We start from the raw sequence: 13,694 nt of genomic DNA, 5'->3' as shown, positions 1-13,694 counted from the left end.
CGATGTTTGTCTGACTATTAATAGAGTATAGATTCATTGATTTCTTCTTAAGAATTCATTGTTACTACTGCCTATGGATTATATTATCTGCATATAGATTCACTGTTGTTACTTGTTTCAAAATGCCCCGTAAATGGACTGCTGCATTTGGACTTCATTGTAGAGATAACCGTATAAGTATTGGATTATTCGTACTGTTATCCTCGTTTTATTCATTGAATAATTAGTATTGATATAAGACCGCATTGAATTTGATTTGATAGCGATAGTGGACTTGGATGGATGATTGATTCCATATTTGGTACGGATTCTTCGAGATGACATGGATTATTTATATTGAGTTGATTATCGATTCGCCTGCCGCTGCATTGACTGTGCTTTATTGAGACTATGATTTCCGTTATTGCATAGTTCATTGCCATTGATTGGATATGGAGTTGATTGACCCTGACATGCATATTTGATCAGGCATCGCCGTGCTTGATCTAATTATAGGTATTAGGTGACCCTGCTGGGCTCTTGTAAACTTCTATTATATGTGGTTGACAATTTCAGGTCCCGAGCAAGGCAACGGAATGTGAGATTGATCAGACTGTCAGACGGAATCCTTCACTATGGATGCCATTGTGGTTGGTGGCGTCACAATCTCTTAGCGTATTGGTAGATGAGCTTATTGCTTCAAACTAAGAGTCTAGGATCGAGTCTTGTGTAATGTGTTGTTGTGTGTTTGCCTTAAATGGCCTAAATGTCCCCAAAAAAGTACACGTGAAAAAACTAACAGAAAATACCACATAATAGAAAATAGTTTTCTTTTTTGGACATTGTAGCCCATTTAAGCAGAACTCACATCACAACGCTTACACATTAGACTCGAACCCTAGACCTTCTTAGTTGAGAAGCCTAAGCTCTCAACCAATAGGCAAAGAGAGCTGTGTCAAAATAGAAATAAGTTGGATCACAAAAACTCTAATAGCCAGTTATGTTAAAACACTCAATTAAGATAAATTCTATAAAATTTTGGGAGAATTATTATCCAAATTCAATATTTCTAAGAGAGGAGTGCCTCCTTAAAACCATGGGAGGGGGGGGGGGGAAAAAGGTGGGGGGCACGTGCCCCCTCCCCTAAAAAAAAAAAAAAAGCTTAGAGGCCTTTCAGCTTTTCATTTCATTTATTACAGGCTTTTCCATTTTAAGTCTTCAATACAGTTTTAACTTGGACATGCAATGCTCAGCAGCAGAGAGAGAGGACAAATTAAATGGGTAAGTAATTGAGAGAGAGGAGAGAGAGAAAGAGAGAGGAATGACTTTGAAAGAAATTTTGAGGTTTGAGTTGCTTGTATTTAAATATTAACTTTTTAAACATTTTTTCTCTTTTTTATTTTTAACCGGTGGCTTTTTACCAGCCTATTAACTTATTAAATATAATTTTATTAAAACTTTTAGTCTTAATTAGCTATTTATTATATAATAATAATTATTAAATACTAAATTATCACCAATTATTGAATAATTTTTGCACTGCTAATGATCTAATTAATTATTGTGAATGATTTTGCTTTTCCTAGCTCTTTTTGAGCAATGAAAATGTTGCGGCCGCAGTGTACTCATGACAGCAAACCCAACCAAATAATATTGTGTATTATTGTATTTAGCTAAAGCTAAAATTGAAAGCATAAATGGGTAAAGTTGATTGTTTTAATGGCTTAATAGAGCAACAAATTCGCCAACGAGAAAACCTGCTATATTTTTTGTAATTCTTCCTTTTAAAGTTATTTATTAATCCAAAGAAGCACCAGCATTTATTTTTAGACACATGAAAAGCAATCAATGGTTTGTTTTCCTTTTACTTCGATCTCTCCGTAGACTCACGAGTCATGATCTCGAGCACGGGCTTTTTATTAGCCCCCTGAAAAAATCTGGCTCCGCCACTGCTTAAACTTTCCCTATCATTCCATCGTGCTAAAATCTAATATATCACCACCATTGAACTCATAAAGGATGATGTGGACATCAAAAAGAGATTCCAGAATGTATCGCGGGAAGCATCGTAGATCGATGGCTACGATTAGGAGTCTTTATTTTTATATATGTTATGTATTAGTTATTTTATTTGAGTTTTTACCGTTGTACCCTCTTTATTATGTGTTGTGAGTTGTAGCCCTGGGGCATTCCTGTCTTTTTTTCTTTCTAGTTGTTTGAAAGGCTTATAGATAAGGCTTTAACCTTGTATGAGAATTATTGATGAATGAAATAAAATTGCTGTTTTCTCTCTAGAGCTTGTGAGTTCTTGAGTAGGTGAAGTCCTAATGTGTGGCAACAGAATAACCACTAGTCGTCCGGTCATGTCTCGGGGCTCGTGGTCCGACTCCTTCCCTTACATTCCTCCGGCCTCCCCAATTTCCTCACCCGAATGGCCACCTTTCCCCCTTCCTTCCCCAACCGCCAAACACCTTTCCCCACTACGGCCCCTCCCCACCTCCCACTAGACTGCGTCCTCCCCTCTATTCCTCCTCCCACCAGCCAAATTAACCTTTGCCAAACCCACCACCGGCCACCCCTTTCTTCCCCTCTTAATGTTGATTTAATCACCATAAAGACCTATCTAATTTAACCTACATAATTTTGGAAAGATTTCATCAAATTTGAAATTCAAATTTGAATTTAAATATTTCCTAAATTAGCCAAGTTAAATAAAGAAAGTTTTTCAATTTTAATCTAATTTAATATTAAATTAGATTGGAATTCATTAGCCTTTTCCTAACTTGGATTAATGCATTAGAAGCATTAATTTCCCTCCCCATTCCCTCTTTCTCCATTCATGCTGCCGCCCCCCATTAAATCCCTTCCTTTTTCTTCTCTCTATCTACATTAACACTACCTAAGTTTGGATTTGAAATTCAAATTCATATTCATATTTCCCTCCCACAAATTAAAACCAAAATCTGAATTTAATTTCAGATTTATTCTCCTTTTCATCCTACCTCAATCCTAACCCAAATTTGGCCAAGAAGTTCCTTCTTCCTCTTTGGCCGACCCCACCCACCCCCCTCATCTCTTGGGTTTGCTCTTCTCATGATTGGCATCTCTAAGAGGAAAAGAGCATACAACCTTCCAACCGGGCATTGGTGAATCACCAGTCATCCTCCTCCGGTGAACTTTTGTGGATTGGAACCATAGGCGTCTTCACAACTTGGGTGAAATCATTCGGTTTGTTGAGACTATCTTTTCGCTAGCCCCTACTAAAGAGTGTGAGTGAGGGAAACGCAAAGGTGACTTTTCTAATTGTTAACTGTGAGATTTCTTGTTTATAATATTTAAGCTTATTGTTATGAATGAAATTGTTTTTCAAGTGAATGCCACTCTACATTGTAAACAATTGCCCTTACATTATTGATATCCTTAAGTTCTAAGCATCCAATCTTGTGAAGCATTAATTTATATTAAAATGCTTAATCAAATTTTTTTATAATCTATAATGCAATTCCTACGGGTTTCACATCAAAGACATTACTACAAACACAAGCATTTATCAAACATTGATAATAGCCAAAAACTAAGGATTGAGCCTATGATTAGGAGCCACCAACCTACGGTCAGGTTAGCCAATCAAATTTTGCTGAAGTTTCTCTGTCCACATGAAGCATTCAGTTCCATTCAATCTCCTAATATCTTCTGCAAACAAGAAATACCGAGCAACCAAGACTTTCAAAGAGAGCTCTAAATGTTAGAGCATAATAGTAAATAAATAAATAATGTATTATTAATCTTTGCTGATGTGGCTTTATGCTATTGGTTATTATTGTATTACTATATCTCTCTTACTCTATATATACGGATGTACTACAACTCTATGAAATGAATTCGTCACTTTATTTTCCTCTGTTTTCGATTCTTGTTCTTGTTCTTCCTGTCTCTGGTTTCTACATGGTATCTAAAGCCAGCCAAGGAGGTCTCTCCAAACGATGAGTTCAGACACCTCCAACCCCAGAGAGCTCTCAGACATGGATGAGCTCGAAGATTCGCTGATCCCGTCGGCATTAAAATTTGTCGTCTCAAATCTAAAGACGATCGTCTCCATTCAGCTTGATGCCGACAACTACGCCGTTTGGAAAGCTCAAATCGTAAAAAAATTTCGTGCAAATGGCTTTGATCGTTTTCTTGATTCTTCTTTACCCCCTCCATCCTTGGTTCTTCTTCAAACCGATGGCAGATCTACTCCAAATCGTCAGTTTACTCAATGGCTTCTAACTGACCAAAACCTAGCCGCTGCTATCTATTCCACCATATCCTCCGCCATTTTACCTTATGTGGTAAATCTGGATTCAACAGCAACAATTTGGTCCACTCTTGAAATAAGGTTTCAATCAACAAATAGATCCAAGGTTATTCAACTCAAGAACTCTCTCCAAAACATCTCTCTCAAGAATCAAACTATCACTCAATATCTTTCCGAAATCAAGTCTATCGTTGATCAAATCTTCGCTTCTGGCTCGCAAATTGATCATGAAGATGTAATTCTTTACATCCTCAATGGTCTCCCGTCCGCATACCAATCTTTTAAAACTGCAATTCGCACAATGCTAACTCCCCTCTCCCTTGATCAACTCTATCCTCTTCTGCTCAGTGAAGAAATCAACATCACGTCTGACACTACTCGGGCCTCCTCTATGCCGGATCCAAACACCGCGTTAGTCACCAATCGTGGACGCGGCTGATGCTCTCAGGGCCGCTACCATTCAAATGCCAACACCATGTCTCGTTCTTCTTCCAATTCCACGGTGATCTGTCATATCTGTGCCAAGAGAGGTCACGTTGCCTCTAGTTGCTGGCATCGACTGGACATGAATTACGTGCCGCAGACACAGCAAGTGACGTCCCGAGCACTAGCAGCAAATTCAGACAGCTCATACTCGAATTAGTTTCTTGATTCAGGGGCAACAAACCATCTAACCAATTCTTTGGATAACATGTCCATTGCAACACCATATCAAGGATCTGAGACCGTCACGGTAGGTGATGGGAGATCGGTTAACATCACCAATATTGGTACAGGCTTGTTACTGACTCCCTCACATAAGCTTTCTTCATCTCAAATATTTCACACACAGTTTCTTTATTCCAATTTGCTTTCTATTTCAAAACTCACCAAAGAAAATGATATTTCTATAATCTTTAATCCGACCAGTTTTGTGTTGAAGGACATGAAGACGCAACAGGTGCTGCTTTAAGGACCATATGAAAATGGTCTCTACCCCATTCGGTTCAATAGTTCTTCTTCTCATGCTTCGACTTTAGCTGCTGCCAGCGATCGGTCAATTCCATGGCATAATAGACTAGGCCATCCCAATCTTCGGGTGCTTAGTAAAATTGCTCAATGTAATCCCATGCTTAGAATAAACACTGATCAGACGTTATGCTTACCGTGTAAACAATCCAAAGGTCACAAAATAGTTTTTGAACGATCAAATAACAGACAACTCTCTCCCCTGTCCCTCATTCATTCGGATGTTTGGGGTCCTGCCCCCGTCGTTTCTACTCAAGGTTACCGATATTATGTGCTTTTTATTGACCATTTTTCTCGTTTTTCGTGGATTTTTCTCATGAGACAAAAATCAGAGGTTTTCAATATATTTGTAACTTTTAAAAATCAAATTGAAAAACATACCTCGCATACCATCAAAATGCTTCGCACTGATGGAGGAATTGAATTTCTTAATCACAATTTTAAACATTTCTTAAATAGTCATGACATCGCTCATCAAGTCTCATGCCCTTACACTCCAGAACAAAATGGGGTGGCAGAACGTAAGCACAGACATTTAATTGAAACTTCGCGAACGCTACTTCAAACTAGTTATGTTCCTTACAACCATTGGCCTAATGTTTTCCTTACTGCTACGTATCTTATAAATCGTCTACCCTCTCCGACTACGGATCATCTGACTCCCTTTGAACTATTTCACAACTCTAAACCCAACTACTGTCACCTTCGCACGTTCAGGTGTGTCTGTTTTCCTCTATCTCCCAATCGTGAACATCATAAACTCCAACCAAACTCCTCTCTATGCGTTTTTCTTGGATACTCGGATACCTACAAAGGGTACAAATGTTTAGAAATGTCTACCAACAAAATCATAATCTCTAGACACATTTCTTTTGACAAAACCTTCTTTCCATTCAACACTATCTCTAATGATCACACTGCTTCTCTCAACCCATCGTCCAACATGCCACCTCAATTCTTGATTCCTCTATCTATTCCTCAGGCAGCTACTACCTCTTTGCAAACCAACACTCACAAGACTTCTACTCCTACCAAGCATTCTCCATCCCAGTCTTTACCTCACACCGAGAACAAAATTCCCATATCTTCTCCCATCGGGTCCACGCAACCTACGCATCATATGCTAACTTGGAACAAAACAGGATCTCTGAAACCTGTGGTTCGCTTGAATCTGCTTCACTCTCAATCTACCTCTCCATCTCTTGTTCTGGGACCTGAAACACCGTCAACGTATACTCAAGCTATCAAATTCCCTGAGTGGCGCGAAGCAATGGCTCAAGAATTCCAGGCCTTACAGCAACAAGAAACCTGGAGTCTTGTTCAACGACCATCTGGATCATCCATATTAGGCTGCAAATGGACATACAAAACAAAGGTTCATGCAGATGGCTCTGCTGCAAAGTACAAAGCTCGCCTGGTGGCTCAAGGTAACCGTCAAGAATTTGGATTGGACTATACTGACACATTTAGTCCAATGCTTAAACTTCCGACTATACAAATTCTACTTGCTATTGCATTACACAACAGCTGGCAAGTCGATCAGCTTGACGTCGCCAACGCGTTTCTCCATGGAAAGCTGTCCGAAGATGTGTTCATGACTCAACCCAAAGGTTTCGAAGACTCCAACTTTCCGAATCACGTCTGCCATCTCCACAAGGCCATTTATGGCCTCAAGCAAGCTCCTCGTCAGTGGTACAATACTTTCACTACATTCTTGGTTTCCATCGGCTTTACTCACAGCAAATCGGATCCATCTCTTCTCATCCTTCGCCAACAACAAGATACAATTTTTCTGTTGGTATATGTGGACGACATTCTAATCACTGGCAATAATCCTGTGACATCGGTCATCAAACATCTTGGAACAACCTTCTCGATGAAGCATTTAGGCTCGGTTCATGAGATTCTTGGTATTAAGATAGATAAACATACATACTCGTATTTTCTATCACAGAGAAAATATGCTGCCTGCATACTTCAATAAATGGATTTACTAAACTGCAAGCCATTAGCAAATCCGACATGTACGAAGTTCCCAGCCACCTATCTGACCGATCAGCATGCCAGTGATCATTTGCTCTATCGCCGTATCATCGGGTCCTTACAAAATTTGACACTCACTCGTCCTGACATTGCGTACAGTGTCAACTAATTATCTCAACACATGCATGATCCTCAATCTCAACATTTCTATATGCTCAAACGTCTTCTTCCCTATAAAAGGTACGATTGATTTTGGGATTCCTATTACAAAAACTAATCTACTTCTCAAATCCTTTTCAAATGCTGATTGGGCCGGCGACCCGGTATCCAGAAAATCAACATCAGGCTATTGTTCATCTCTAGGTGACCCGATTATCTCTTGGACTGTCAAAAAGCACACACAATTGTTAGATCATCTACTGAGTCGGAATATCGTGCACTTGCAACTCTAACAACAGACATAATCTGGCTACGCCGTCTACTATCTGAATTTGGAATATCTCAAAACTATCCTACATATATATTTTGTGATAATACATCCGCAATTGCACTGGCGAACAATCATGTTTTTCACACCCGAACAAAACATATTGAAATAGATCAGAAGTTCATTCGGGTCCATCTACAACAAAACAACATTCGCCTCCTACCCATCAGCACAATCGATCAAACTGCGGATATCTTTACAAAGGCATTGTCTACTCCACGCTTTCTCAAGCTACGACACAATCTGACGGTACTTCAAGATCCCTCGGATTGCGGGGGACTGTTAGAGCATAATAGTAAATAAATAAATAATGCATTATTAATCTTTGTTGATGTGGCTTTATGCTATTAGTTATTATTGTATTACTGCAACTATCTTACTCTATATATACGGATGTACTGCAACTCTATGAAATGAATTCATCACTTTCCTTTCCTCAGTTTTCGGTTCTTGTTCTTGTTCTTCCTGTCTCTAGTTTCTACACTAAACTCAAGGAAAATTTTCCTCGTATTTAGACCATCTCTCTTGTATCTTGTGCAATAAGAAACAACATGCTACTAAGACTCGAAGAGAGAGCTATGGAGAGCTATGAAATAAATGGGAAAAAGAAAATGAAACAGTTAATATGATTGGAGAAGAAAGAAGTATAAACACATAAATCCTTCAAAAATGCCTTATACAAATACTCTGCTGGAGATTATAATGTTTAGAGGAACTTTTAACAAAATAAACAATGATCATGAAACTCAAAACTGCGATAACAGTATGATTATTATTATTAGGAATAAGAAAAACATACGAGTTTAATTGGTTGGAGAGGCTCAGAAACAGTAAGGGTTAAGTCTTCATTCCATTCTGGGTTGACATTGTTCTTGATTGTACTGGTCTTCAATTTCTGTTCAACGAATATGCAGCGTGGGAACAGAACAACAATGTTATAAATAGATGGAAAATCATTATGAATTTAATATAAAAACAGCTAAAAATGTTAAAAGCATCATGTACGACAGAAGACGAATTCAAATATATAACCAGCTGCAATGACTATGTCCTCCAATATGAATGGGCATCTAAACTCTATTGCTTTGTGGATAAACCCTAGATTTTACTTACAAGCAATGTTCACAACGTTCAAAGGGTCTCTTTCGTTAATTTAAAATAAGGAAAAAGTGCAGTAAAAGGAAGACCTTCACTTGGGAGCTTCTCAAATTTTAAAAAATATGGCATAGTCAAGAAGCATTACAATCTACCCTAAGAGAAATGCAATGAATTACTATGTCTTGTATTGGCAGCCATATAAAGTTTGGTAAAATGTATAAAACATAGAAGCCAAAATCAAACAAGAGAAAATCTGAGAAAAAATATCTATAAATAAAGTGCAGTAAAAAAAATAATAATATGATGAATGTGTAGTAAGAAAATTTATATTACGGTGAATTAGCACCTATAGAAGCAAAATTAGTAAGCAATAAAAAATAAATTTAGGTAGTTTGATCATGTACAAAGGATGGCAAATTTGCCCAAAAATAGATGGTTGAACGAATTAATATAGAATGATTAGGAATAAAAATAACATAAAAAAGAAAACAGGACAAAAAAATTGTGTATAATTTAAAATTAATGATTGGTGAAAAATAAAGTTAACACATGTTGTAATAAAAATACCAAAGCACTTCTCTCAAAAAGTTTCAAAAAGAGCAATCTAATTAACCAAAGACGAATAAAATTAGCACCACAGAGATAATAAAGAAATAATAAATGCAATCATAGAGAGACAAGAACACTAAAATTTATGTGATTCGTTCAAGAATAACCTACATCCAAGGGGTGAGATGTTGATGTTAGTTTTTTTGGAATCAGATTGTGTCAATCAATTAGATTGCACTACTAATTAATATTTCAAAAAAAAATTGTGTGTGCACCATTGTGATATTTGGTCCCCCTTAGAGACAGAGAGCTCATAGCAGAGGCGCTGTGAACTCAACACCGCAATGCTTGGGACCCACCATGGAACAAAAAAGCCAAGGCCGCGGCAATGCGGTTGGCTGAGTCAGTTTCTTTCCAACAATTTTTATGCAACTATAACCTCAAAAGGTTTGAGTGTGTGCATGAAAGGGGGTGAAGACTAAGAGAGAATGAGAGAGTAAGATTTGTAAAATTTCTCCCAATTTCGTAATGAATTTTTTGGTGTGTTGTGGCTCTCGGTTTTTTTTTTTTCATGTTAAATTCCGGTGTTCCTTCTCCGCCGTATTTGCTTTTTTACCTTTTTGTTTCAATTTTGTTTACACCCTACAGATAATTTCACTTTCAAAAGTTTGGATGACAATAAATAAAGAAGAGTAATAAAATACATCAGCTCCTCTTCTCAAAAAACTAAGGAGGTGGAGAACATATCACTAAATTTGAAATAAGCTTTTTCAAGAGAGCAAAAAAGATAAATCTCAAAGAACACAGGCATATAAATCTCCTTGGATTTTTGAAAATCTTCAAAATCAAAATCTCCTCTATCTGGATTGCAATCTTCCTGCTCGCTTAGTTGAACAAGATATCGCAAAGAACCCATCCTTGCTCAAAATCAAAAGGGAAGCTCACGTCCAGTAGTTTGTGGTAGAATAGGATAGAGCTTGGAGAAAAACGACTAGAATGTCCTTTTTATTTGATGTCTTGTAACACAACTCATGAACACATTTGTGCATGATACAACAAATAGTCAAACCAATTTTTAGCTAATAATTTAAGCCCATAAGTGAAAAAAAAGCAGCTAAAACTTTAGATTTTTTGCACCAAGATATTTATCAGCTATCCAATGTGAGAAAAGGCTAAACATTCTCACATGCCTTCACATGGAGCTATTATTCTGTGCGGACATCGGACGGTTCTCCCGTCAACCGTCCGATTACGCGCTTGGTGCCGAGCGGTATTGAGCGCGGTGCCGAGCTATGCTGAGCGAGCTACATTTTGGGGTGACGTGATTCCTTTTTATTGGTCTCCGGATGCCATCCGGACTCCGCACAGAATAATAAATCCTTAACATGTGGGCATTTCTATCAAAACTTTTTCATTAAACCCAATAGAAATTTAATCATTAAGCATGTTTTATCTTGCTATGTGCAGTTAAAGTCTGTCATGCCGAGGAGCAATTATTACATCCGGTGTCCGAATGCGTTCAGAGACCAATAACCACGCGCCACGTCACCTAAAACTCGATATTTTGGACTCGGTATTGAGAAGAAAGTATCAAGAAAGAAAGAACAGTGGAGAAGGAGACGGGTATGAAAGAATGAGATACATTTGAAATTTCTGAAAAATGTTGCGCTAGACAGAAAGAACGTGGTTGCTGGGATGGCCGAGACGAGCGTGCCAGGGGTTATGCGTCGGTGTGGTAGCGGTGAGAGCGGTTTGCTTGTTTTCCGGGGTGAGACGAATCTGATAAAGACCGTTATGAAGATGCCCATGAAGCAGAGGACGGCGGTCCTGAAGGTCCTTAATGGTAAATCCGTTAGCATCAAAAGAAATGGACACAGAATTGTCAGTGGTTAATTTGGATACTGAAAGGAGATTGTGAGTGAGGGAGGGACGTGAAGAAGGTTTTGTAGACGAAGCTTACGCGTAGTGTCGGGTAGAGGTAGGATGCCTTGACCTGCGGATTGGATGGACATGGAGGAGCCATTGGCGATAGAGACGTTGTTCGTTCCGTGGTAGGCAGCGGGTTGATAAAGATTGTGGACGTCCGGAGTTAGGTGTGCGGAGGCGCCGGAATCAAGAACCCAGTCTTGATGAGAAGAGTTCGGTGGATTAGCAAGAAGAGCACGCGGTTGTTTGAACTTGTTGGGCGCGACTTGAAGTTGCAGCGATGCCAGCAATTGAGTGCTACGTGACCGATCTTGCCACATATTTGGCAGGTCGGGCGAGTTTGAGTTGGAGCAGGGGAGTTGGTCGGCTGATTGGCAGGAAGGTTGGAAGAAGTCTGCGTGTTCTTGGTCTTGGGGTAACGACGGAAAGATCTGCCGCGGGGCTGGTTGGACGGGGCTGCGTAGAGAGTCGTTGTCATCGAGTTATTTGCCTGATCTTGAGTGAGTTCTTGCTGGAGATGTATTTCCTCGTTACACAGTATAGAGTAGAACATGTCTAAGTCGATGGGAAGGAGAGAATTGCGTATGGTGGACTTAAATGAGTTGAAGGTGGGAGGAAGCCCGTTGAGTATGTGTAGAATGATGTCCTCGGATTCGATTTTGGATCCGGAGGCCGAGATGTTGTCGACGATGTTCTTGATTCGGGCAAGGTATTGTTGCAGAGTTTGATCTTTCATGGTGATGCAGTAAAGTTCGTTCTTCAGTTGCATCACACGTGATCGGCTTGTAGGCTGAAGCCGCCGTTCAAGAATGGACCAAGCCTCATGGGTGGTGGTGGAGGTGATGATGTAGGGAAGAATTGATTGCGAGATGGTGGAGAATAGAGCAGAGAGAAGATTACTGTCGGTGATGCACCAACGGGCATAGACGTCGGAGGTGTCGTCGGCGGGAGCTTGAGCAGCGCCGATGATATAGCCGGTATAGCCGTTGGCCGAGAATTGTTGCATAATCTGCATTGTCCAGATTGGGTAGTTTTCCGACGTGAGAGGGTGAGGAGCGAGATTCTTGATGTTTGATACAAGAAACTTGAGTGGCTGAGGTATGGAGATAGTGGCGGTGGAGGTGTCGATTTGGGTGGAGGAGGAGGGAGGATTGGAGTTTGCGGAGTCTTGATCTCCCATAGTGGCACCTGATACCATGAGAAGAAAGTATCAAGAAGGAAAGAACAATGGAGAAGGAGACGGGTCACGGAGCCAAAAAAGATGAAAAGGAAAATTGTATTTCATGGATCAAAAGCATTTGTACATAGTCCTATATAAAGAAGTTACAATGGTAAATATGTAAATACAGTCTAAACTAAGACTTAATGTATTGTTATGCTAACAGCTATTGCTCGGTATACATTCGGACCGTTTGGTTTTTGACGGGATGTAATAATTTCTCCATGCCGAGAGACTGCAGTCTGATCTAATTAGTTCATTCAACAGAGACAGAGTTATCATTTAGGATAAGTCCTTCAAGACCGGCTGAACAATCCCATTCTGATAAAATCATTCAACAGAGACTCAATTTTAAACAAACCAATGAAGACAATTTTTTTTTTACTGACGGAGTAAATTTCTCCATGGATTTTCATCCCAAAATCATACCAGAAAAAGTTAAGCATCCTGCCCACAACATGCCAAATTAACACCCCCGTACTCCATTAGTGATCCCTCTGCCAACCCCTTGTACTACTGGACCTGCGTGCTACTCTCAAAACAAAATAAAAGGAAAACAATCACGTAAACAAAAAAAGACCTTCTCTTCCTTCCTTTTTCTCAATTCCAACATTGACTGCCTAAAACACAATACAACCAAGCAAAAACGGAATCGAAGCATGTAGGGAATGAAGGAAAGGGAGGACCTGGCCACCCAAGCTTAGGACGATGTAGGGATCACTTCCCCGTGTGTCTCGGACGGCGAGGTTGACCCCTCTTATGATTCGGACCCTGAGAAGCCCAATAACGGATTCCATAGTCTTTCCCTTACTGTTTAGCCGGGTAACTTTCTCCGGTGACGATCGAGCTTGGCTCCCAAGGGTCTACTAGACCAGTGATCGTTGTTGCTTGTCCCTCTATTCCCTTCTTTTTCTTCAGTTGTTCCTTATGTCAGTCTGTATAAGGGTAAAAAACAAACACCTGAAAGCCAATCGTTGATGAAGAGAAACCGAGCGGTGGATATACCGTTTTCAGGACACGTAAGGGCGGAGAAGAGGTCCATGGCCGGCGTTACCGTGGACCCTGCCGAAGAGCTTCCGAAGCTACACCTGGAAGTAAGATTGGAAGCTCGCCGTGGCGGTCCTGCGTATGTAATTGGATCCGTACGT

General features: G+C 39.7%; 1 protein-coding gene across 3 annotated transcripts in view; it reads right to left on the bottom strand.

The window, feature by feature from the left end:
* LOC110096344 (protein C2-DOMAIN ABA-RELATED 5) overlaps positions 1 to 13,694 on the bottom strand; it is a 20,395-nt gene extending 6,701 nt beyond the window's left edge. The window contains exons 1-3 of one of the 3 annotated variants that reach the window (XM_020822241.2): positions 13,552 to 13,694; positions 13,233 to 13,506; positions 8,554 to 8,649 (exon numbers count right to left, since the gene is read on the bottom strand). In XM_020822241.2, coding sequence (XP_020677900.1) covers positions 8,554 to 8,649; positions 13,233 to 13,343 — 207 coding nt within the window. In that variant the 5' untranslated portion in view covers positions 13,344 to 13,506; positions 13,552 to 13,694. The remainder of the gene's footprint in view (positions 1 to 8,553; positions 8,650 to 13,232; positions 13,507 to 13,551) is intronic. The other 2 variants (XM_020822240.2, XM_028697072.1) reach the window with 2 other exon arrangements.

Source organism: Dendrobium catenatum, unplaced genomic scaffold (assembly GCF_001605985.2).
Source record: "Dendrobium catenatum unplaced genomic scaffold, ASM160598v2 fragScaff_scaffold_864, whole genome shotgun sequence".
In the NCBI taxonomy this organism is placed as follows: Eukaryota; Viridiplantae; Streptophyta; class Magnoliopsida; order Asparagales; family Orchidaceae; genus Dendrobium; species Dendrobium catenatum.
This window is presented reverse-complemented; position numbering and strand designations above follow the sequence as displayed.